Below are 27,298 nucleotides of genomic sequence, written 5' to 3' on the forward strand. Positions count from 1 at the left end.
CTTTTTTCTGGCCACTCTTCCATAAAGCCCAGCTCTATGGAGTGTACGACTTATTGTGGTCACATGCACCAGTCTCTGCGGTGGAACTCTGCAGCTCCTTCAGGGTTACCTTTGGCCTCTGCGCTGCCTCTCTGATTAATGCCCTCCTTGCCCGGTCTGTGAGTTTTGGTGGGCGGCCCTCTCTTGGCAGGTTTGTTGTGGTACCCTGTTCTTTCCATTTGATGATGATGGATTTGATGGTGTTCCGGGAGATCATCAAAGATTTGGATCTTTTTTTTATGACCCAAACCAGAATTGTACTTCTCAACAACTTTGTCCCTGACTTGTTTGGTGTTGTAGCCTCTGGGGCCTTTCAGAAAAGGTGTGTTTATACAGACAGATCATGTGACACTTAGATTTCACACAGGTGGACTTCATTTCACTAATTATGTGACTTCTGAAGCTAATTGGTTTCACCAGAACTTTTGAGGGGCTTCATAGCAAAAGGGATGATTACATATGCACATGCCAATTTTCAGAATTTTATTTATAAAGATTCTTATTTTATATATATTTTTCTCATTTCACTTAACCAAATTAGACTATTATATGCAGATCCATCACATAAAATTCAGATAAAAAAAAAAAAATTTTGCAGGTTGCAGTGTAACAAAAAAGGTAAAAAGCCAAGTGGGTGAATACTTTTGCAAGGCACTGTACATATCTATAGCAATGTGTATCTTTGTGTCCGTTAGTAGTTGCACTCATGTTCAGTGAAGTTATATTGTTGGGGTGCTTCCCAAATCACACAGCTATCCAATACTGTGTGAACTTCATAAAATCCAAAATAAGGAGCACTCACCATGTTCACCATATCAAATAAAACAATTTAATAGCCAACGATTAGGACACTTTACAATATGCCCATCCAGATAATCATATCAAGGAGGTATCTTGGTACAGGCATTTACAGCTATAACAACTTTCAAGTAGCCATACTTATCAATTCCATCGACGTTTCGTTTCCATAACGAACCATTATCAAGAAATTACATATCCATCTAGTTGGTACACCAGCCGGCGGTGTCACTAATGGGGACGTGCCCAGCGCCTACGAAGGTGCTGGGCATCCCCGAAGCTCTTTCTTAATGTGAATAGATGCCATGTGCATGCGCATGGCATATATTCACACGGCAACAGAACAGCAGCGGCCAGGCTGTTTTAGTAGGGCGTCGCTAAAAGGGGCAGGGCGCATTTTGCCCTTTAAAAATCGGACAGGGCCCTGCTAAATCAGCCTAGCGTGAAGAGATATATATATATATATATATATATATATATATATACATACATACATACATACATACATACATACATACATACATACATACATACATACAGTCAGGTCCATAAATATTGGGACATTGACAGAATTTTCATATTTTGGCCTCTATTCACCACCACAATGGCTTTGAAATGAAACAAACAACATGTGATTTAACTGCAGACTTTCAAATTAAATTTGAGGGTAATTACATCCAAATCAGGTGAACGGTGTAGGAATTACAACGGTTTCTATATGTGCCTCCCACTTTTTAAGGGGCCAAAAGTAATGGGACAAACTAAACAATCCTAAATCTAACTTTCACTTTTTAATACTTTGTTGCAAATCCTTTGCAGACAATTACAGCCTGAAATCTGGAACGCATAGACATCACCAGACGCTGGGTTTCATCCCTGGTGATGCTCTGCCAGGCCTCTACTGCAAATGTCTTCAGTTCCTGCTTGTTCTTGGGGCATTTTCCCTTCAGTTTTGTCTTCATCAAGTGAAATGCATGCTCAATCGGATTCAGGTCAGGGGATTGACTTGGCCATTGCATAACATTCCACTTTTTAGCCTTAAAAAACTCTTTGGTTGCTTTTGCAGTATGCTTCGTGTCATTGTCCATCTGCACTGTGAAGCGCCGTCCAATGAGTTCTGAAGCATTTGACTGAATATGAGCATATAATATTGCCCGAAACACTTCAGAATTCATTCTGCTGCTTTTGTCAGCAGTCACATCATCAATAAATACAAGGGAACCAGTTCCATTGGCAGCCATACATGCCCACGCCATGACACTGCCACCACCATGCTTCACTGATGAGGTGGTATGTTTTGGATCATGAGCAGTCCCTTTCCTTCTCTTCTCTTCCCATCACTCTGGTACAAGTTGATCTTTGTCTCATCTGTCAATAGGATGTTGTTCCAGAACTGTAATGGCTTTTTTAGATGTTGTTTGGCAAACTCTAATCTGGTCTTCCTGTTTTTGTGGCTCACCAATGGTTTGCATCTTGTGGTGAACACTCTATATTCACTCTTGTGAAGTCGTCTCTTGATTGTTGACTTTGACACATATACATCTACCTCCTGGAGAGTGTTCTTGATTTGGCCAACTGTTATGAAGGGGTTTTTCTTCACCAGGGAAATAATTCTTTTGTCATCCACCACAGTTGTTTTCCGTGGTCTTCCGGGTCTTTTGGTGTTGCTGAGCTCTCTGGTGCGTTCTTTCTTTTTAAGAATGTTCCAAACAGTTGATTTGGCCACACCTAATGTTTTTGCTATCTCTATGATGGGTTTGTTTAGATATTTCAGCCTAATGATGGCTTGCTTCACTGATAGTGACAGCTCTTTGGATCTCATATTGAGAGTTGACAGCAACTGATTCCAAATGCAAATGTCACACCTAGAATCAACTCCAGACCTTTTACCTGCTTAATTGATAATGAAATAATGAGGGACTAGCCCACACCTGTCCATGAAATAGCTTTTGAGTTGATAGTCCCATTACTTTTGGCCCCTTAAAAAGTGGGAGGCACATATTGAAACTGTTGTAATTCCTACACCGTTCACCCGATTTGGATGTAATTACCCTCAAATTAAATCTGAAAGTCTGCAGTTAAAGCACATCTTGTTTGTTTCATTTCAAAACCATTGTGGTGGTGAATAGAGGCCTAAATCTGAAAATTCTGTCAATGTCCCAATATTTATGGACCTGACTGTATGTGTGTATATATATATATATATATATAGATATATATATATATATATATATATATAGATATATATAGATATATATCAGTACTGTGCAAAAGTTTTAGGTAGGTGTGGGAAAAATGCTGCAAAGTAAGAATGCTTTCAAAAATAGAAGTGTTATTAGTTTATTTTTATCAATTAACAAAATGCAAAGTGAATGAATAGAAGAAAAATCTAAATCAAATCAAGATTTGGTGTGACCACCCTTTGCCTTCGAAACAGCATCAACTCTTCAATTCTTCTAGGTATACTTGCACACAGTTTTTGAGTGAACTCGGCAGGGAGGTTGTTCCAAACATCCTGGAGAACTAACCACAGATCTTCTGTGGATGTAGTCTTGCTCAAATCCTTCTGTCTCTTCATGTAATCCCAGATAGACTCGATGATGTTGAGATCAGGGCTCTGTGGGGGCCATATCCTCACTTCCAGGACTCCTTGTTCTTCTTTATGCTGAAGATCGTTCTTAATGGCTGTATGTTTGGGATTGTTGTCCTGCTGCAGAAAAAATTTGTAGCCAATCAGACGCCTCCCTGATGGAATTGCATGATGGATAAGTACCTGCCTGTATTTCTCAGCATTGAGGACACCATTAATCCTGACCAAATCCCCAACTCCATTTGCTGAAATGCAGCCCCAAACTTGCAAGGAACCTCCACCATGCTAAAGATGTTGCCTGCAGACACTCATTATTGTACCGCTTTCCAGCCCTTCGGCGAACAAACTGCCTTCTGTTACAGCCAAATATTTAAAATATTGACTCATCCATCAGTCCAGAGCACCTGCTGCCATTTTTCTGTACCCCAGTTCTTATGTTTTCGTGCATAGTTGAGTCGTTTGGCCTTGTTTCCATATTGATGGGGTATGTGTTTATGATGCCGGCGGTCGCTATGCCGACCGCCGGCATCTCCACTACAGAATCCCGGCGAGGGTTAATTAACCTACGCCGGGAGACCGGCGCCTGGCATCCCAATCGAAGGGATGCTGGGTGCCGAGCGCGGACAGCCGCGGGGGGGGGGGGGGGTTAGGTTTACTGTTCCGTGGGGGGGATTTAGGGTTAGGCACCCCCCCCCCCCCCCCCCCCCCCGGAAGTTAGGTTTAGGTTAGGGTTAGGCACTTTAAAGGAGGGTTAGTGTTGGGTGGTAGATTAGGTTAGGAAATACTTACCTTTCGGACAATCAGGATTTCCTTCCATGTCGGGCTGGCGGTGTTACATACCGATTCCATCGAGGGTATGGCATTTGGCTATTAGACTTTTCTGAACAGTACATGGGCGTACCTGGGTCCCACTGGTTTCTGCCAGTTCTGAGTCAAAGGGCTGGAGGGTGGTACAATAATTGGTGTATGCAGGCAACAGTGAAGCATGGTGGAGGTTCAAATTTTATTCTGCAGAAGGATAAGGACCCCAAACATAAGGCCAATGTCAGTAAGAACTATCTTCAGCTTAAAGAAGAACAAGGAGTCCTGGAACTGATGATATGGCCCCCACAGAGCCCTAATCTCAACATCATAGAGTCTGTCTGGGATTACATGAAGAGACAGAAGGATTTGAGAGAGCCTACTGCCACAGAAGATCCATGGTTAGTTCTCCAAGATGTTTGGAATAACGTCCCTGCCGAGTTCCTTCAAAAACTGTGTGAAAGTGTACCTAGAAGAAGTGATCCTGTTTTGAAGGCAAAGGGTGGTCACAGCAAATATTGATTTGATTTGATTTAGATTTCCCTTCTGTTCATTCACTTTGCATCTTGTAAATTGATAAAATAAACTATTAACACTTCTATTTTTGAAAGCCTTCTTACTTTCCAGTATTTTTCCCACACCTGCCTAAAACTTTTGCCCAATATTGTATATATAGCAGATGTTTGTTCTTTACTTCCTTCGACCGCCCTGTTCCACCATAGCAGTCTCTAACCCCTACTTCTGTTACCGACCTCAACTACAGGTCAAGTGACCCTTTGCCGCCAAGGTTGAGCAGAGTTTTGACACACGGCTTTGCTAATCTTCCTGTCCTAGTCACCACAGTCCCAGGCAGGGAAGACTTAATGGCGGCCACCTGCTCTTCTCACCTCAGCCAGCACGGGACCAATACAGATTCCTATGCTCACCAGAGGTGTCCGGCATGCTTTCAGTATGAAACGCATCATATTGTTTCCAATTAAATGTCTAGTATGCGGTATGTTTCATGATGGCTGCTACCAGAAATATAAAGCACAGAGCACGTGTAACATATATCTAGGGTGGCATCTCCTGTAGGCATGTGACTTAGCTGACCACTAGCGGGAGTGCAGTTCAGCAGCTTCTATGTGTTTAAGTTTGGCTTCAGCCTCTATGATTACATGTCTGCTAAAGTCTTTCTCACAAGAGCCCCAGATTACTTTCATGTTACCACAGCAACATTAGTCCAGCCCTCCTGGGTAAAGGGGGCAATGGAACACTTGGTGTAGGGTGCATAGACAGGAGCTTGGGCACTTTAAATTTATCATCAAAATGCATGTTCCAAACCTGGGAATGGACCACAGTGTTCGGCTCCATCTCTTTCTGTTTTGGGCTCAGCTTTTTGGACTGACTGTTCACATGGATCAGTGCAGTGATACATGGGGTGATGTCCTTACCTGAACAATCAGCAGATCAAGACAAGATACTCGTACTTGTTGCAGGCTCATGTTCCAGGAACAGTTCAGACTTTCAGTCCACAGTTAGATCATATTAACTCCTTGTTCATTGTTCCATTCAAAGGTCTACTTTGACAAAGATTGCGTTCTCCATCTGACATCCGGTGATTATAACAACAGCCTTGAAGGCTGAGGGGCTTTCGCTCTTATTGGAGGAACCCAAGCTCTTGATAAGTGTGCTGGAGTTCAGAACTGTATTCAGCTCTCTAGTCAGAGGATAACAATCTTTGCAAGGAAGAGCAATCATGATCCAGTCAGATAATAACTGGTTTACCTAAGAGTGCCTTGGCCATGAGCGTCAGCAGTCCCCTAAGAATAATGAAGGAGAAATTTCCTGCGATGGCTGCATCTTTCATTCTGTGGGTATAAAATTGGGAAGCAAATTTCAGAAGCAGGGCATCTACACCCAAGGGAACCAGATGTCGACATTATGGCATCTTATTGAACCACAAGGTGGAGCATTTCTGTTCCAGAACAAAGGATCCGCAGGCATTCCTAGTAAACTCCATGACTGTCTCTTAGAACGGTCATTGATCTGATCTACCTATTCCTTCTGTTAGCAATGTTTCCATAGGTACATACTGTATTCTGAGCATGGCAGTGTTGCACCTGCCTCTTTGACCAGATATTTTGAGTTGGGGCCCCTTCCTTCACCATTAGTTATATATGTCCATAGGACCAAGCACTTGTGCACAACAGCCAATCTATCAAATATCCAAGATGCCTATAAGAGAGGCTGGCTAGCATATAAACTGACCATTGCCAGGTGGGCTACTCTGATAACTTGCCAGGATTACAGTGGGGCAGGACAATTCTGTCCCATATGTTTGTAAGGGCTCATTCCATTATATTGGTGGGGCCTCTTGGGTGGTGCAGCACTGGGCCCCAGTAGAACAACTATTCCCGGCTGCCACCTTGTCTTTGATGCACAATATTCAATATTAATACTTTTGCATTCAGAAATGTCAGTTTGGATGTGCAATGTTGTACACCGTAATATTTGGGCTGCCCTCAGTGATGCAGTGCCCTCATGGATGAATGAGACAATTTTATTTTTGTACCTCCATTAAATGCTATTTCTCTGATTCCAATTGCAGGGTACTGGGTATCCTCCCTTTACGCTTTTTGTTCTTGTTTCTGTTATTGTTCATAGTTTTTCATTGTTTATCCTTGTTAGGGTTATGTTTTTCATGGGAAGTCCATTGTTTCCTCCTATCCCTCTTGCTCTATACTCCTGGTTCTGACATGTAAGGTTTTGTTATAAATCAGGATTTTGGTACTTACCGATAAATCCCTTTCTCCGATTCCACAGGGGACACTGGAGTTCAAGACAGTGGGGTATAGATGGTGGTAGAGTAGAGCCTGGCATTTTAAATAATTTAGAAGTGTGACTGGCTCCTCCCCCTCTATGCCCCATCAGCCCCAGTTTAAGAACTGAGCCCGAGAGGAGACGGAGGACAATAGGAAAATGAGAAGGAGAGGACCACAGAACGGAACAATACAGACTGAAGGAGAACAGAGGAACTCACTGCAGGGAACACATGCAGTCACACAACCATATAACGAACCAAACAACACAGCAGGTACGCAGCGCTGGGCGGGCGTCCAGTGTCCCCTGTGGAATCGGAGAATGGGATTTATCGGTAAGTACCAAAATCCTGATTTCTCCTTCATCCACTAGGGGACACTGGAGTTCAAGACAGTGGGGACGTCCCAAAGCCAACCTCCCGGGTGGGAAGCGCGGAGAACTCGCCGACCCTTTGGCAAACCCGAAAACCAGGAGCGCCAAGAACTGTAAGCCCACTGGAAAGGCAAGAGCTGAGGATAAAGTGTCGCAGAGGAGACAAGCAGAACTCCCTGCTAAACAGCGAAAGAATTCCACAACTTACAGCGTAATTCGAACGTAATAACGGCTAATGTAAGCTCAGCTGAAAACAGACCCAGGCCAAACTAGAGTCGAACAGAGGAAGCTGTATAATTCGCAGACAGCAGCAACCCAGCACTGCTGGACAGAATTCATATAGATATACGTATATAATACCAATCTACAGATACAGAGCTGATCCTGTCCACAGACTCCTAATAAGGAGTATACAACGAGGCAAAAGTCAAGACCGAACAATCGCCGAGGCCCAAGTACTACCAGGTTGACAACCAGCGGAAGGGTTAAACCATAGAAGTTCTCAACAATGGAGATCCCGCTGGGTATGATGCAGAGGCGGCTGTGAAAGTATTGAAAACACAATTCCTTTCAGAGGGTCAGACCGCAGTACAACCACTCTGAAACAGAGGGATCAAACAGCAACTGAAACCCTGCAGCTATAATTCCCCATAGCAGACTACTGGCAGTGTGTCACTACCGCTTGGGGCGGGTCTCAAACTCGTGTATTGGGCGCCCCATATGGGGACTTTACGGCACACACCCTGTGCCGGCCTAAAAAGAAAACCATAGCAACAACCCCAAACAACAGACATGTCCATCATGATGGAAGTGCGTAGTCAGTACAAGCTGCTGGTCCGAACATAGTATGAAAACAACTCGGATACCCTGGCAGTTAAAGAGCACGGATGCAACAGCCACCCAAGGAGAGCTACCAATATAGGGAAGCATCCCGTACAACAAGGCTAGGACAACCATAAAGGTACACATCAGGAACCTGTCAGTGTGATGAAAATATCCACAGATACTGAACAGGAATCAGGCTCCCTGCGCAGAACATAATGACTGTCACACTTTAATGTAAAGATGTGCCATAGCCCATAGATGCGCTACAGTCCTTTATCACCCCAACAGAGTCTAGTAGAAGAAAGTGATAATTAAATATGGAATGCTTCACGAATTTGCGTGTCATCCTTGCGTTTCAATTTTTAGTATATGTGCTGCAGAAGCGAGCACTCTCAATGTTGGAACTATGCACCCACACGCCAGGAAAGCTCTAAAGTGTAGTAGAGCCAACTGATTACGAGAGCGGATGGCTGCTAGGACGGCAGCTAGGGTGCGGAAGGGAGACTTGTAATGTCAGGTTGCATGAAATAGGAGCATCTGCCGAGGCATTAGTGAGGTACCGCTTACCTGTGAGCAACCAGAAGCCCTCTAGATGAGATGTAGGTCACTAACCTTTTCCATCTCACAGCAACCCGTCACGTCAGGTATAGAGAGTAGTTCAGTGGGCTAAGAACCAATGCTCTACAGCACAGACTTCAGTCTGGCGATGTTGTCTGGGAAAATGCTGTAGAAAACTAGCAAATTGTTAGGAGACAAGAAGGTTGTACAACAGGACTCTATACCTGAGCATGTAACAGTAGGGATGAGTATACATCTAGAGTTTATACATATACTCCAAATACAGTCTGCTAGTGTATCAGTACATTATCACTTATAATGGTGAAGTGCGTATCAGTTAACAGGCGGATTTAAGTAAGACCTTCAACAGGTCAAGATACACACAGAATATTAAATATTTGATGATGGATCCCCACCAGTGACCCTTGAAAGTTATAGTGTTCACAACGACAGGGATTCAAAAGTGAACCCCAGGGCCAAGGATTTACCTGATACTCACCAATCTAATCAAGCCAGGCCTGACCCTGCCTTTTCGGCGGGTGGCCGTAGGCCTTCAGGGACAGGAGCAGTAACTGCAGTCTGTTGTCATTTAAACAATTAGGTCCTAAGGATGGAATAGAACCTGGATTCTCTATGTACTGATAGGAAGAGAACCTAGGGACACTTATAGCCTCATTTTATTGAGATAATATTGAGTACTGGAACCTATACTGAGAAGGTACCTGTACATAGACATAGTGTGCATTAGGCTATAGTGATACCCCCAGTTAGGATTAAAACAGGTTTTCCCATTATTAGGAAATATTCATACAAGGAATGTGAATATATATTATACATATACACACGCACACCTGGACAAACATAGTTGCATGAGAAGGCAATCTCTTTGAAAGGAAGAGTTAGTACCAACCAAGGAAGCTTACCTGTCAGACTCCTGCCCAGGAGATTAGCATATATACAGCATATCTGATGCATTCTTAGAGTGCCACAAGTTTGCTCCATTATATACATGTGTGGGCATCATATATGGATATCGCCTACAGTTTCTGGTAATCCCAGGCAGCTTCCCATCCATGGACTTATAGGTAAACCTAATGATTGTGGAAGTATAGACACACCTACACAATTCCCAACATATTTTATTTATATATATATATATATATATATATATACATATATACACACACATTACACATACACAGGCACCCATGTAAAGCGGAGTTATTGTACCAAACAACCGCATCAGGAGAGTCCAGCCTCCAATCGCAGGATGCTTCTTTTAAAATATGTAGGTATGAGACAAGACGGATAACAGATCCTCCTCTGCCCTTACGGTAAGGATAAGAAGCCATACATACATACATATATATATATATATATATATATATACACATATATACACATATACCAAGTACTAACCAGGCCTGACCCTGCTTAGCTTCCAAGATCAGACGAGATCGGGCGTGTTCAGGGTGGTGTGGCCGTAGGGTCCACGTACCCACACATATTTAACATGAGCAACAGTAAGAGCCAAGAACTGAGCAAAGACCTTGGTTGAGCCCAGGACAAAATTCATATGCATAAAATACAAATATCTACATACATGCGGCTTACCTCCACGCAGGGAGACTGCTCATGTGTCGCGTGTGGCCGTCAATCTGCTACGGCGTATGGGCCTGGATATTTGAACAGCGTGATGACCCAGATTGGTTTCGATCCTGGGACCCTTCTGTCACTGGAGTACTCGCCTTTTCGAGTGAGCCATTTGAGCTCCAGTTGAACCCGCTTTTTTAAAGTGGGAATCAAGGAGACGACCTTAGTGCAATGAAAATTACTGTAGTATACTTGATGTATACAGGCCCATCTGATACAGACATAGATCAATCGGCCGATCATGTGGAGGGCAAGTGACATGGACACAGGCTCTGTATTAGGCTGCGGCATGTTCCTCCCTGAGCTAATGTCAGGGGCCCGTACACTCACTCTATAATAGTGGCGGCGGGTCCCATGATATGTAGAGGTGCTGCTCTTCAATATGAGTACTGATTAATACTTAATCAAACAGTGCAGCCATTTTGATAGACAATTTTAAAATAGACATAACTATCCTCTAAACAGTAACATCACAATGACGTAGGGCAGCAGTTAGGAGAGTTGTGGCTGACTGTTTTGCGGTGCTCTCCCCTCTACAAGATCATTGTGGAATCTGACCACCATATAGGAACTACCGAGATGAGTCAAGTTCAATATGGACCTTGTCGCTGCGTAACTCAGTAAGCAGGAAGACTGCTACACTGCGCTCAGTATGCATCAGCATAATCTATCTCAGCATTTACCAAACTAGGTTCTATCTAGATACTGCAGCTGCCCAGATATTCCAAGTACTGACCAGGCCTATTAAGGGTGGTGTAGTAACAGTTTCTTACACAGCACAGCGTATTCTAAGCGGAGTTATCCTAGCATGCGCAACCACATGAAGGTGGAGTGCACTCTCTATAACTGAACTTCCCGCGGTGCAGTCACTCCAGGGGCTCAGACCTCTCGCTGCTCTAGCAGGCACAGTCCACACTGCATTCGCCCTGCACTAAACTGCGTTTATGCAGGTAATATACTGTACCCAATGCTGCCCTTAAGAGGAAGCTGGATATAAAACTCTCCTTACTGGGAGATCTCATGAAGTGCGCAGCCCAAGGGGAGACTGTGTAGAATTAAGCGGCGCACTTCCGGGCGCAGCAATGGACTAAGCCCCGCCCCTACATCGCCGAGAACGGAGCCCCCCCGGCTAAAGCTGTTGACTCTTAGGGTCCTTACCTTTGGCTGCTCTGTAAGGAGCCGCAACCAGGGCCGCACCCCATGCCTCCTTACAGCGAGCCCAACTTCGGCAGCCCGCCTAACCTGAAGCCGGCACCTCCTTGAGAACGCCGCTGCTTAGGAGCTCTCCACTGGAACCGGAGATCGCTATATAGCAGCAGCGCTGTTTTACAGTGAAGCGCACAGAAGAGGGAGAGCCCGCCTACAGATGGTGCCGCTAGAATGCGTGACGCGCCCTAATAAGCTCCGCCCCCGCTCACTCCGGTATACTGACCGGTATTGTCTCTCTAGTTCGGGGAGAAGGTAGTGCGGCAGGCGCGGGATGGGTTGCAGCAACAGACCGCCTCTATTGCAGAGAGAGTTGTCTCACTGTAAATGACAGCCGCAGCAAGGCACCGCGCTGTCACAGATGCAGGATAGCGATGTCCCTACATGGAGAGTGCAGGGATGCTATTACAGTCCTTCTCATGAGGGAGATTTTGACTGGGAAGCGCGACTTTATGCGCGGTGGCTCCGCCCCCTTGTTAACCGGCATAAGGAAAATTTTCTATGCCGGGCATAGAACCGGGGACCTTTTAAAATAAGGACCCAGGTTGGTAGTTTGCTGAGCTCAGTAGTTCAGCTATATGGGGGCGGAGGGGCCGCAGAATCTAGTCCCCCGTTAGTCAGGGGAGGAGATTATACTTACCACTGCTGGCATCAGGGCTGCGGCTAGGCATTCGGAAGCACGGACACAGCCTCTATATTAAGCTGTGGCGTGTCCTCCCTGAGCTACTGCCAGGGTGCCTGGGACTCCGACACGCACTCTTTTTTAGTGGTGGCGGGTCTCCTGATGCCTCCATGTAGCAGGCTGACAGACGCAGTTCTCTGTCAGCCTGTCCTCAATGCTTTGTGAAAGCTATAAAATAAAATAAAGTGAAAATAAAGATAAAAATACTAAGTGTGGGCTGGAGCTCAGCCCTATGTGACCGGCTCTCTCGGGCACATTCTAAAAACTGGGGCTGATGGGGCATAGAGGGGGAGGAGCCAGTCACACTTCTAAATTATTTTAAGTGCCAGGCTCTACTCTACCACCGTCTATACCCCACTGTCTTGAACTCCAGTGTCCCCTAGTGGATGAAGGAGAAAAATACTAAAGTCCCGAACAGCCAATCAGGGTAATGAGGGGGAGGAGCTTGAGATTTGACTGTGAAATTTAAAGAGGGCAAGCTCCTGTACTGCTCTCTCTACACAATGTTAGTGTTTCCTATTGTTGTCAGAGAAAAGGATTTCATTTCAGTACAAAAATATATTTTTTTTTCTCGTAATAGTGATTGTGCTGTTCATATTTTAAAATTACTATGATATACATGGTACAAGTGTGACGCTTTTATTGTGTGTGTGGTCTAGATTTCAGACAGCGTTGCTTCTTTGTCTAAGGAGCTTACACAAAGTTTTCAAATTGGAACACAGCAGCTGGTGTCCAGCCTGGAGGAGACTGACAACGTGCTGTACAGAAACTTCAGTGAGGATTCCGATCCCTCCATCCACTCTGAAGGAGAACAAAATAAAGAGGAGTCTGAGAGAGAATCCAACAAGTGCCAACCTTCACACCGGTAAATGGGTCCTCTCTGGCTTTATAATTATTCCTTATCTTAATGGTCTTATGTTTCTCAACAATATTACTATTTCAGTAAATACCATTACACAAAATTTTCAGAACTGTTTCAAAGACCGCTCCACCCAAAACTGGCAATAACGTTCTGGGTCAAGTTGGAAGCGTGTGAGGGCCATGAGGGGGGAACCCAATTGCTACAACGCAGGCAAATGATATTTTTCATGACTATTTTTACGTTTCAGTGGAATTAGCCATTAATTAAACTTAGGAGCATTCCATTTTTATTTTAAATATTTATAGATGCAAATAAATGTTTATTATTAGACTGTTAGCTTTTAATGCATGTGTGCATTTAACTTTATGGGTTTAAATTTCAGTGTGCTGGTCATAACTAAAGATGTTTGAAGGAGGTGCTTTTATCACCTTGAAAGCCTTTTGCTATGTGCAGCAGAACTTAATGAATTTCAGTGTGGAAGTTTTGGCATCTTAAGGTGCATACACACGGTACAATATTTATGAACGATAATGTCCAGCAATACATCGTTCATATCACTCTGTTTGATGCAGCGAATGACCAACGATGCGGGTGCCCGCATGCACGATAACGATATCTATGGTCTTCCAAACATGCAGGCCAACTTGGACGATTTCATCACCATTTACATGTTCAAAGATGTGGCAGGATGACTTCACTGAAAGATATCGGTCATAGATATCTTTCAGTGTGTACATCCAATATCGTTTGTCCTGCACTACAGAAAAGTTCAAGTGATATTGTTGGTTGTGCAGATCGTACTGTGTGTACCCAGCTTTATGTGACTGTCGAAATGAAAGAGCTTTTGCTTGTAGTGACATAAGTAATGAGGTTAGGGCCCTCTTAAAAGTGAACCACACATAATGAAAATGATTTACTGATATTTTTAGTCTCAGTTAATGGATGCTCATTTAAAAAAAAAAAATAAATGGACAGAATGCCCCTTTATATTTTGTGAAGTAATTTTCATGTTCTATATACACGATCAGCCATAGCATTAAATCCACCTACCTAATATTGTGTATGTCCACCTTGTGCCACCAAAACAGCTCTGATCCGTCGAGGCATGGACTCCACAAGACCTATGAAGGTGTCCTGTGGCATCTGGCACCAAGACATTAGCAGCAGATCCTTTCATTCCTGTAAGTTGCGAGTTGGGGCTTCCTTGACTCGGACTTGATTTTCCATCACATCCCAAAGCTGCTTGATCGGATTGAGATCTGGGGAATTTTGAGGCCAAGTTAACACCTTGAACTCTTTGTCACATTCCTCAAACTATTTATGAGCAATTTTTGCAGTGTGGTAGTGTACATTATCCTGTGAAAGAGGCCACTGCCATCAGGAAATATCGTTGCCGTGAAAGGGTGTACTTGGTCTGCAGCAATGTTTAGGTAGGTGGTACGTGTCAAAGTAATATCCACCTTCTTCCATTACTCTATGGTCCAGTTCTGACGCTCATGTGCTTTTAGTAGGTGCTTTCGGCTGGGGACAGGGGACAGCATGGGCACTCTAACCAATCTGCGACTACACAGCCCCATAGGCAGCAAGCTGTGTTGCACTGTATGTTCTGATACCTTTCTATCGTAGACCGCATTAACTTTTTCAACAATTTGCGCTACAGTAGCTCTTCAATGTAATCGAACCAGACGGATTAGCGCTCCCCACACGCATCAATGAGCCTTGGGCGCACATGAACCCGTCACTGGTTCACCAGTTGACTTGGACCACTTTTACTAAGTACTAACCACTACATAGCGGGAACACCACAAGACCTGCCGTTTTGGAGATGCTCTGTCCCAGTCGTCTAGCCATCACAATTTGGCCCTTGTCAAAGTCACTCAGATCCTTACATTTGCTCATTTTTCACTGCTTCCAACACATCAACTTCAAGAATCGAGTGTTCACTTGCTGCCTAATATATCCCACCACTTGACAGGTGCCGCTGTAACAAGATAGTCAATGTTATCATTCACCCATCAGTGGTTTTAACATTATGGCTGATCAGTGTATTTGTCAATGTTACAAGAAGCTTTTTGACTGCAGTCTTGTACTTGCGGTAACATTTTTCCTGTAAGACCTAAAAAATTATACAGGTTCACCCTTATTTGACATCTAAGATTGATGCTGAACTTTAGAGGTTTCATGTGGATTAGCTTTATTTTTTTTATCCACAATCTTGGGATTCCAAACTAAAGCTGCTTCAGATAGCATCGAATCATGACTTAGCTCTGCCATCTTTTTCCCCCATCCTTAATTCTCAGTCTGTAAGAGAGTCTTTTTATCTTGTCCAAGCATTTAATATGTCATCTGAGACGGTCCTGCTGTCGAGGTAATTTTGTTCATGCGAGCAAACTCATCAAAATACACGAATGTACTCTTACATATCCATGGTGATTTGCATCAGATTGTAGTGCATAGAATAGTGTTAACAACAAAAGAGACCAATCAAGTGTGTAAGCGTCTCCCCTGGCTGAAAAGTGTGAAGAAAAGTTAAATTATATTTACTTACAGAAACATAAAGCTCCTAATAAAAATGTATCACACACGCACTGAAACATGCTAGAGGGCAAAATAAAGGTGATCCCTTCCTAATCCACATACAAATCCTTCTCAAGGTTATACATTATAAATGTGATATCTCACTAAAGAGATTAATTTAAATATCATTCTAACCATCAAATACACAAGTGTATTGCTGGGTACACACTGCACATTATATTGTTCGGTGCATTTGGCTGTGTGTAAGCACAATATATTTGGGAACTATGTGCAACACAGCAGATACAATTTATCTGAAAAATATTTTCTGCACATCTGCTTGTGTGCATGTTGGTCAACCAGTTATACTGCCCACAGGAACCAGCAACGGTGACATCACGACTGGGCAGCTAGATTTAAATGCCCGCCCAGTTGTGATGCCTGGCCAGACATATCAAATGGCCATTTGGCAAGTGCGTATCTTTACTAAATCAGTCACTCAGTCAGCGGGATGGTCGGCCAGAGGTTTACACAGCATTAGTGTAGGTACTTAAGTGAGAGGGAACTGGAAAGGGGCATGTGAGTATACATGCTTTAATACCATGTAATGTTTTTGTGTTATATTAGATATGTATATATGAATATAAATAAAATATGCAGTGTTTTTTCTTTTTTTTATGTTTTTTCGTGCTAAAAATATAGGCCTAAAAAACTGTCCAAGTTGGAGATAAGGACGTTTGATACAAACCAAGCCCAGAAGTGGCCAATATCTACACAGAGCAGTGAGGATGAGGAGGAAACTGTGCCAGACAGAGATGCCACTGGATGTAAGTTGAATTTTATACAGTATATTCATATGTGTGTGTCATAGAAATTAGTATAAGCAAATAACTGTAATGCTTCTCATACCTATATACACAAACACACTTCCGCACATTCTTAAAATAGGATGACTATACAACCAATACACCAAACAATACAATAGCACACACATAAAATATGGATTACTTACATTTGGTAAATCATGTTTGCAGTTTTACTGCCAGCAAGGCCAAAATGCTGTAAATAGTATTGTCAAATTAACTGTTCCTGCATTCACTGGGACCACACCACGTACTGCCAATGTGAATGTTGACAGGAGGATCACATACCTAAAATACAATCACTTTCACTTTTTGGGTGGATAACTTAAGAAAATATTAAAATTGTTACGCCAATTGCCAATTATTCACTTATTCCATTTCAACAGTTTACTATTTATCAAATAAAACTAACTTTAATTTGTCTCTGCATTCTAAGGGCTGAACTGGAGAATTAGTGCCAATGGTAAATGGTAGCTTTTATTCCAGAGAAGAATTTACATTCCCCATATAGTTTGACTCCTCCCCTCTGTATAGCAGGAATTAGGTTGTTTCTCACATGGTACCAAAATGCAGGGGTGTATCTAGAGTTCCGAGCGCCCATGGCAAAGTAAGGGACTGCCGCCCCCATATTGTAATTATGGACAGCACGCTCTGCAAAAGGGGTGTGGCCTTCTGGGGAAGGGACGTGGTCACACATTAACTCCCCCAATTAAAATTATGCCACACATTACTGCCCCTTACTTGTATTACACTGCAGCAGTTTGTGAATATGGCGCAGCCAGAGTATGTATGTTATGCCACACATAATACCACACTAATGTCCATTACACATACCACACTGTAAAGCCCTTTACACATGCCAGACACCATAATGCCACATGCTGTAATACCCTTTACACATAATGCCACATACTGTAATACCCTTTACACTTAATTCCACATACTGTAATGCCTTTACACATAGCCACAATTTGTAATGCCCTTTACACATAGCCACCATTTGTAATGCCCTTTACACATAGCCACATACTGTAATGCCCTTTACACATAGCCACCATTTGTAATGCCCTTTACACATAGCCACATACTGTAATGCCCTTTACACATAGCCACCATTTGTAATGCCCTTTACACATAGCCACATACTGTAATGCCCTTTGCACATAGCCTCCATTTGTAATGCCCTTTACACATAGCCACATACTGTAATGCCCTTTACACATAGCCACCATTTGTAATGCCCTTTACACATAGCCACCATTTGTAATGCCCTTTACACATAGCCACCATTTGTAATGCCCTTTACACATAGCCACATACTGTAATGCCCTTTACACATAGCCACCATTTGTAATGCCCTTTACACATAGCCACCATTTGTAATGCCCTTTACACATAGCCACCATTTGTAATGCCCTTTACACATAGCCACATACTGTAATGCCCTTTACACATGCCAGACACCATAATGCCACATGCTGTAATACCCTTTACACTTAATTCCACATACTGTAATGCCTTTACACATAGCCACCATTTGTAATGCCCTTTACACATAGCCACATACTGTAATGCCCTTTACACATAGCCACATACTGTAATGCCCTTTGCACATAGCCACCATTTGTAATGCCCTTTACACATAGCCACATACTGTAATGCCCTTTACACATAGCCACATACTGTAATGCCCTTTACACAAAGCCACCATTTGTAATGCCCTTTACACATAGCCACCATTTGTAATGCCCTTAACACATAGCCACCATTTGTAATGCCCTTTACACATAGCCACCATTTGTAATGCCCTTTACACATAGCCACCATTTGTAATGCCTTTTACACATAGCCACATACTGTAATGCCTTTTACACATAGCCACCATTTGTAATGCCCTTTACACATAGCCACATACTGTAATGCCCTTTACACATAGCCACCATTTGTAATGCCCTTTACACATAGCCACCATTTGTAATGCCCTTTACACATAGCCACATACTGTAATGCCTTTACACATAGCCACATACTGTAATGCCTTTACACATAGCCACCATTTGTAATGCCCTTTACACATAGCCACCATTTGTAATGCCATTTACACATAGCCACATACTGTAATGCCCTTTACACATAGCCACCATTTGTAATGCCCTTTACACATAGCCACCATTTGTAATGCCCTTTACACATAGCCACATACTGTAATGCCCTTTACACATAGCCACATACTGTAATGCCCTTTACACATAGCCACCATTTGTAATGCCCTTTACACATAGCCACCATTTGTAATGCCCTTTACACATAGCCACATACTGTAATGCCCTTTACACATAGCCACCATTTGTAATGCCCTTTACACATAGCCACCATTTGTAATGCCCTTTACACATAGCCACCATTTGTAATGCCCTTTACACATAGCCACCATTTGTAATGCCCTTTACACATAGCCACATACTGTAATGCCCTTTACACTCAGCCACATACTGTAATGCCCTTCACACATAGCCACCATTTGTAATGCCCTTTACACATAGCCACATACTGTAATGCCCTTTACACATGCCAGATACCATAATGCCACATGCTGTAATACCCTTTACACATAATGCCACATACTGTAATACCCTTTACACTTAATTCCACATACTGTAATGCCTTTACACATAGCCACCATTTGTAATGCCCTTTACACATAGCCACATACTGTAATGCCCTTTACACATAGCCACATACTGTAATGCCCTTTGCACATAGCCACCATTTGTAATGCCATTTACACATAGCCACATACTGTAATGCCCTTTACACATAGCCACATACTGTAATGCCCTTTACACATAGCCACATACTGTAATGCCCTTTACACATAGCCACATACTGTAATGCCCTTTACACATAGCCACCATTTGTAATGCCCTTTACACATAGCCACCATTTGTAATGCCATTTACACATAGCCACATACTGTAATGCCCTTTACACATAGCCACCATTTGTAATGCCCTTTACACATAGCCACCATTTGTAATGCCCTTTACACATAGCCACCATTTGTAATGGCCTTTACACATAGCCACCATTTGTAATGGCCTTTACACATAGCCACATACTGTAATGCCCTTTACACATAGCCACCATTTGTAATGCCCTTTACACATAGCCACCATTTGTAATGCCCTTTACACATAGCCACCATTTGTAATGCCCTTTACACATAGCCACCATTTGTAATGGCCTTTACACATAGCCACCATTTGTAATGCCCTTTACACATAGCCACATACTGTAATGCCCTTTACACATAGCCACCATTTGTAATGCCCTTTACACATAGCCACATACTGTAATGCCCTTTACACATAGCCACCATTTGTAATGCCCTTTACACATAGCCACATACTGTAATGCCTTTACACATAGCCACATACTGTAATGCCTTTACACATAGCCACCATTTGTAATGCCCTTTACACATAGCCACATACTGTAATGCCCTTTACACATAGCCACCATTTGTAATGCCCTTTACACATAGCCACATACTGTAATGCCTTTACACATAGCCACATACTGTAATGCCTTTACACATAGCCACCATTTGTAATGCCCTTTACACATAGTCACATACTGTAATGCCCTTTACACATAGCCACCATTTGTAATGCCCTTTACACATAGCCACCATTTGTAATGCCCTTTACACATAGCCACCATTTGTAATGCCCTTTACACATAGCCACATACTGTAATGCCCTTTACACATAGCCACATACTGTAATGCCCTTTACACATAGCCACCATTTGTAATGCCCTTTACACATAGCCACCATTTGTAATGCCCTTTACACATAGCCACCATTTGTAATGCCCTTTACACATAGCCACCATTTGTAATGCCCTTTACACATAGCCACCATTTGTAATGCCCTTTACACATAGCCACATACTGTAATGCCCTTTACACTCAGCCACAATTTGTAATGCTCCTCCCCTCTAGTGGCTCACCTCTCCCCCCTTCAGTGACTCCCTTCTCCTCCCTCTCACCCCCTCCAGTGACTCACCTGCTGCTGTACCTCCAGATTCAGGCTGCTCCCCCATGTCCCGGATCTCTACACCCCCCCGCTCTCAGTTGCCATGCATTGTGCGGCAGCGCCAACGTCACGAAGAGTGCCGCACTTGCATTCATTGACTCTGGAGGCAGTGAGTAGCCATCATGACTCTGCCGCTGAGGTGGTTTCAGGTGGCAAGCGGGCGCCGTACACCATCTATTTAGATGGCGCGCTGGTGGGGAAACTGCTCCTCTCCTCCTCACTGTAGATGATCATGCATGGCCCCACGTCATGACGTCACCGCCGCACTCTGATCATATTGGTAGTATCGCAGGGGAGGCGGAGCTGGGGAACAAGATGCAGGTTCACCCGGTCAGGCAGAGGTAACGCGTTCCTGACTGGCCGGGCATTGATTACATTAAAAAACATGGCGGCTCGGAAGTGGAAGCTAATGGGTGGTCCGGTACTATGTGATTCTACCCCTTGGCCATGTGTGGCACCGTTGGGCGGCGCCCCTACCTCGGCCGGCACCCCTGGCGAGTGCCATCCTGACCAATGGGTAGATACGCCCCTGCCAAAATGGTTCCTGTAGCTGATTGTATAGATGCAGCTGATTGTATAGATGCAGAAGCTAGCTTTGGCAACCTTCCATAAAGCAGTATTTAGTGTCTGATGGCTATCATGCCTGGCGAATCATAGGCATTGGTGGTGGGTCAGTATTGTCTGAACCATGATAGGCTGTGAGCATGATACCCTTGGGGTGTTGTTCGTTTGTGGAAGAAGGGAAGATAGCCAAAGACATGTCCTGGAATTATCACTGTAATATTGTCTTCAAGATAAACACTGTTGACAAACATCAAATCATAAATTTAGTTTATTTGGAAATTTTCTTTAAAATACCGTTATTTGCCTTTAATGTTTACGAAATGCTGTTTAGGCTTATTCAAGCAAGCTTAATACTTGCAAGCAAAACGCAATGCTAATATTCCGCTTGGTAAATACTGACTGTAAAGGATCTACTGATGATTCCGTTTTGTTATGGTTAATGCTGTGCCAATATATGTAATTGCTGTTATCATGGACTATGTATGTGGCAGAGCAGGGGAACCAATATATGCCTTGCTCGTGATATTTGCCCCCAGGAGCACAACACTTATTCCACTCGCGTGGACAAGCCCAATGTGTATTGCAATATTTTGGATTGATAATTAATGTCTATTTAAGGTTACTAATTACTTTATTGGATAATTGTTTCCAACATGTACTTACTCATATTGGCTAGGTTAAACTCTGAGATGTTCTGTGTCTGACAGCTCTGTGCAAAAAGAGAGAACACTATGTTCCAAGAGAGAGTTTAAGCCCGGGGAAGGACTCTAAATTTAGGCTGCGTCAAGCCCAGCAGAAGATCCGGGAGTTGGCTATCAACATCCGCATGAAAGAAGAGCTTATTAAAGAACTGGTTAAAACTGGTGAGTCTCATGCTGCTATCATTTACAGCTGGTAAACATTTATTAAATGGGCTCAGCATTTTAGAAGTGTTAATAACAAATAGTCCATGGAATCTTTCATTTGTCTTTGTGTAGTATGTTTAGTTTAGCTCATGTGTTCTTAATCTGTTGCTTATGACGCCTGGAACAAAGGGTTCCTGTGCAGTTTCGGGTGTTTGCACACTATACCTACCAGTTGATGCACTAAGGGGGAATTGAATTAGCCGCAATAAAACGTTAAGTTAACACGTGTTAACTTAATGCACCTATCGCCCGTTAATGTCACTTATTGCCTGTATGCACGCACCCATTTTATGCCCAATTTAACTTTTTTGTAACTTCCAGATAGAGTATCTCATACATGTAAATGTTGCAAACTTGTTATTTTCTTCTACCACTTTCTTATGTTATTTCCTTCTACCACTTTTCGAATTATGATCTAAATAAAAACTAATAGACTTTAGTTAAATAAGCACCATGTGACATTACTTGTTAATGTGACCCCTAACGTTTGAAAGCATTGCTTACCTTTTGTTCTATAGATTGGATGAAACCATATATTTTATATGTATGGCAGTGTATTTAGTTCCTGAGATGGTGACCATTGACATTTAAACACGGATAGCTAATAGGAAAGACTGGATCCTATTGTTTTTTTCTCAGCTTGAAGTTGCAGTCCAGCTGTTTACAAGTGACTCAATGAGGAGGAGTTTGGTTCATCCATTCTATAAGAACCCATTATCCCATAGGGTTGCCTTTGTTTAAATATATTCATTCCCATTTATCAAGTTTTTATAATTAACTTTTTATTTGTGTAAATGAAGGGCAAATAATATTGCTGTGATTCTTCTTTTCTATTGTGTATTTTTGAGCAGCTATGAGTTTCTCTCAATAAATGATCATATTTACTGTTATAATGTAGTTAGACAGGTGTCACTTGAAAGCACTTCTAGTACTGTTGTATTGTTACTCCTAATATACAGGTGGTATGTAGTCGGCATCCTGGCATGTGGGATGCCGATGGTCTGAATACCGGCGCCGAAATCCCGACAGGTCGGGATCCCGGCACCAGTCTCCCGATTTCCGGCATCCTGAAGGTAAGTATCAGGGTGTTAGGGGGAGGTTTGGGTTAGGCATTGGGGGAGGGTTTGGGTTTGGCACCAGGTAGGGAGTTTTAGGATTAGGGGGAGGGGAGGGGAGATTAGGTTTAGGCACTAGGGGGGGAGGTTATGGTTAGGCACCGGGGAGAGGGTGTTAGGTTTAGGGTGCAGGGAAGGGAGGTTAGGTTTAGGCACTAGGGGGGAGGTTAGGGTAGCGGTTAGAATAATACTTACCATTACTTTTTTATGGGTGTTGGGATTCTGGCTGTCGGGATGCCGGTGTCGGTATTCTGATCGGCTGCATCCCGACAGCCGGGATTTCACTCCCAACTCTGTACAGGTATAGCTTTTTAGGTGGGGTTAGCAAAAGAGCTGATTCTGCCTATATGTATGGAAGCGACAGCCCCTGTCAGACTCATCAAGAAAGTTTTGTATGATAAATACTTAGCAGCGTCATTAAGATAGAAAAATATTTTTTGCGACAGGAAAAGAAGCTCAAGCTATGAATAGACAATACTGTTTGAAGATATCCGAGCTGGAGACTGAAGCTGACCAGGTGCGGATAGAGGTCACTGAGAGCCAACGACAGCTGCAGGAGTTGGAAGGGAAAGAGACGCGAGATCCAGTGGAGAAGGGCCAGGTGCAGGAGTGCCGCAAGAAGATAGCCGCCGCAGAGAGCAAAGCGCAGGTTTGTGAAATCATGAGTGACTGTTCCTTCACTTACTAATGATTCCCATTAGGAAACTTTACAACAGTTACCAGTAATATGGAAATCTCCAGATATGGCACAATGCACCATCTCAGTATTTTCTTTAAGCCTTAACAATATCTATACATTTCTCCCAATTTTATATTCTAGAGTTTTCTTACTGTATGACGTCCGACAACAATCGCTGGGAGCGTATTCCACAGATCTACCCCCCTTTCCTTATGTTTTAGTCTTCCTAGAATTTAAAATGTGTCATCTTCATTCTAGAATTCATAATTTTTCTTTTTAATATACTGCTTCCTGAACTATTACCTTTTGATATATTTGACTGTTTCTATCATATCACCCTTGTCCTGTCTTTACGCTGCACAAGTTCAGATGTTTAGATCTTTCCTGATATATTTTGTTTTAAAGTCCATTCATCATTTTTACGGTGAATTCTTTACATATTATTAATGTGTTTTTGGAGATAAGGCCCCCAGGTCTCTGCACAGTAGTCAAGCTGAGGTCTTAACTATACTGTATCAATATAACCTCTCTCCTGCTACTTATACCGCTTCCTGTGCACCAAAACAAGTTTTACCCAGTGTGTGGCTACACTGTTTACTTACCTTCAAAACATCTGAAATTTAATTTCCAATGTCTTTTTCCTTTTTTGTTGAAATAACACACTCTGATTTTCAAGTGTCTAGGTCAGGGGTGGGGAACCTTTTTACTGCCGAGGGCCATTTTGATATATATATAACATTATTCGCGGGCCTGGTGCAGGCCATGCTCCCTCCATGTGACGTCACACGGGGCAGGACCACAATCGCCGGTGATTACAGCAATGCCCGAAGCATCCTGAGGATGCTCCGGGGAGCTGTAAGGGCAGCAGTGTGACCATCTGAAGCGTCCTAAGGACGCTCCAGGCGGCACTGCTGCATAGATTCTGGCTGCAGGGTACCATTCTAGGCATCCTGCTAACCAGATGAGGCTAGTAGAGAAAAGCTCCGAGGCCAGACCAAATGACTCCGCGAGCCTTATACAGCCCCCGGGCCTGAGGTTCCCCATCCCTGGTCTAGGTGCTATATTTTAAGTTTTGTTATATTAAATGTAAGCTTTCTCCATTTTGTGTCCACCCATATCCCCTTTAAATTGTAAGCTCAGACGAGCAGGTCCCTCTCCCATCTCTTCCCTACATAATTATGTCAACTCCATACTGTAAATATGTATTTATGTGAAACTGTTTACTAGCCTGTACTCATGTAACTTATTGTCAGTCGGAATCTCTGTTTGGCACAATGAAACTCTTGTAGTGTCTTTTTTAATTAATAATAATTTCTCTTACGCTCGGTACGCACTTGGCAGATGGACCGGCCAACTCGCTGGCCTAAAGACCGATTTGGTGAGTATGCAAGTTTGCATACACACTCACCGACCGATATGTCTGGCCACGGGAACTGGTAGTTCCTGCGTCCGGCATATGGATCGTTCGGTCGTCTATGCACCCAGGCAAATGTGCATTTTATAGTTGAAAGATATATCACATCTGCCGTGCTGCACTGCTGACACAACATATTTGTGATCAACATCATTCACAGATATATTGGGTGTACACACTGGTCGATGGCCGGGACGATGTATCGTTCGTCGGCTGTGCGAACGATACATCATTCAGTATGCACCCAGCATAAATCACTTAATGATTGTATTTCTCTGTCTGGGGTATGAAATCTTTGTATTGCCAGCAAATAGCCTTAAGCTGGGTATACACCTATATAATCATCGGGGCATTCTTTCGATTCCCGACCCATTCATGCGATACCTTATGAGTGTGTATGCACCTTGGACCATGTTTTTTCGTAAGAAAACTGGTCGTATCTAAAGATCAGGATTTATGTGCAGTTTAATTTTCATCCGATTCCATGGCACATATCGGACAAATAGTGAAGTATTTACAACCATTCTGCCCGTACTCCTCCAGCAGTAGCGCTGCCTTTGTTTCTTTTAAGCTGATATTTTAGAGAGATGAGTTTCCTGGATCGCTAATTAGATTGTAAAGGTGTATACACATGAATCGGCACTGTGAACAGGACTGCCGAACGTAAGTGGAATTGAAAGTAAAATTGCATCGAAAATAAGATTGTACAAGTGTGTACCTAGGTTTACTTTTCCTTGAAGACCACAAGTAATATCCCTGATGATACATTAATCAAACAGAACCTGGGACTGATCGCTGATGTTCTCCACTGGTTACAAACATTCTTATGTGCTTACACCAATAATTAAAACACTCTGTCTCCTGTTCTTTAGTAAATTTTTTTCCATCTCATTTAAGCCCAACCCATGGAGTTTCAGACTCCTTTATTGTGGAATGCCACATCAAATGCCTTTCTAATATCTAAGCTATCCAATAGATTTATTTGACGTTATCTCCCAGCAATATGTCTATAATGCTTTAGATCTCTAATTTGTTTAATTGTTTTTTTTTTTTTATAATCCATTCCAGAAATGTCACTTCTATTAATGTGAGACTTGCAGATCTGTAGTATTCGTATTCTATCCTACTACCTTTCTCTGTAGTGAAGCTGCATTTGCCATTCTCTGCAGACAGCAGTTGGTTAAATGTAAATGTTATTATTTTCCTACAATAACTTGTCTAAAGGTGCCCATCCACTAGACAATTAAAATGAGCGATTTAACGTTATCGTTCAATCGTTCATAAATCGTTTGCAAACATGTCTAAAATGACTAGCGATGCGCGCTCCCGCTGGTCGTTTAGACATCTATCATCAGGCAAACATGCTGGACAACCTGACGATAACGTCAGGTTTAGCATGTTTGCAGATGATTGATGTGCCTGCACTGAACGACTGCTCGTTCAGTGCAGGCTCATCACAGACCGATAAACGACTGCACGATTACAATGTCGTAATCGTGCAGTCGTTTTGAGGTCTGCTAGTGGATCGTTTTGAGGTCTGCAGTCTCCGTTGTGGTTCTGCAGACTATTATGTTGAATCATCGTATTAAACATGGTTAGTGATGTGCTGTATGCGGAGGTAGCAAACAGATATAAAAAGAAGATAATATTTGTAAAATAAGATGAAACCTTCAAATCTGCTGTAGTAAATACTCCTGCTACCGCAATTCTTTATTGACTGATCAAAGCCAGCTTCTTGTGTTGTGCTACAGACTTTCATAGAAATATGGCAGCATGTAGCAAAAAAAACCCATCTTAATAATTTTCTAAGGAACCAGTTCTGAGATTTCTTGTGCAACTCACCCTCTACTTAAATATTACTTTGTTTATTTTCACTTTAGGTTATGCAGATAAGTGTATTTCAATTCTCTCATAATATGACACACATACACTGAGTTGCTAAAAGTCATGGGA

At 42.8% G+C, this 27,298-nt stretch overlaps 1 protein-coding gene across 3 annotated transcripts in view; it reads left to right on the forward strand.

Moving 5' to 3' along the window:
* The window catches only part of KIF7 (kinesin family member 7), a 96,563-nt gene that overhangs the window by 50,820 nt on the left and 18,445 nt on the right, over positions 1-27,298 (forward strand). For all 3 annotated transcript variants that reach the window (XM_088472954.1, XM_088472956.1, XM_088472955.1), the window contains 4 exons: positions 12,986-13,191; positions 16,408-16,532; positions 21,940-22,095; positions 23,699-23,901. In XM_088472954.1, coding sequence (XP_088329080.1) covers positions 12,986-13,191; positions 16,408-16,532; positions 21,940-22,095; positions 23,699-23,901 — 690 coding nt within the window. The remainder of the gene's footprint in view (positions 1-12,985; positions 13,192-16,407; positions 16,533-21,939; positions 22,096-23,698; positions 23,902-27,298) is intronic.

Source organism: Taudactylus pleione, unplaced genomic scaffold, assembly GCF_031769625.1.
Source record: "Taudactylus pleione unplaced genomic scaffold, aTauple2 ptg000129l, whole genome shotgun sequence".
Lineage (NCBI taxonomy): Eukaryota > Metazoa > Chordata > Amphibia > Anura > Myobatrachidae > Taudactylus > Taudactylus pleione.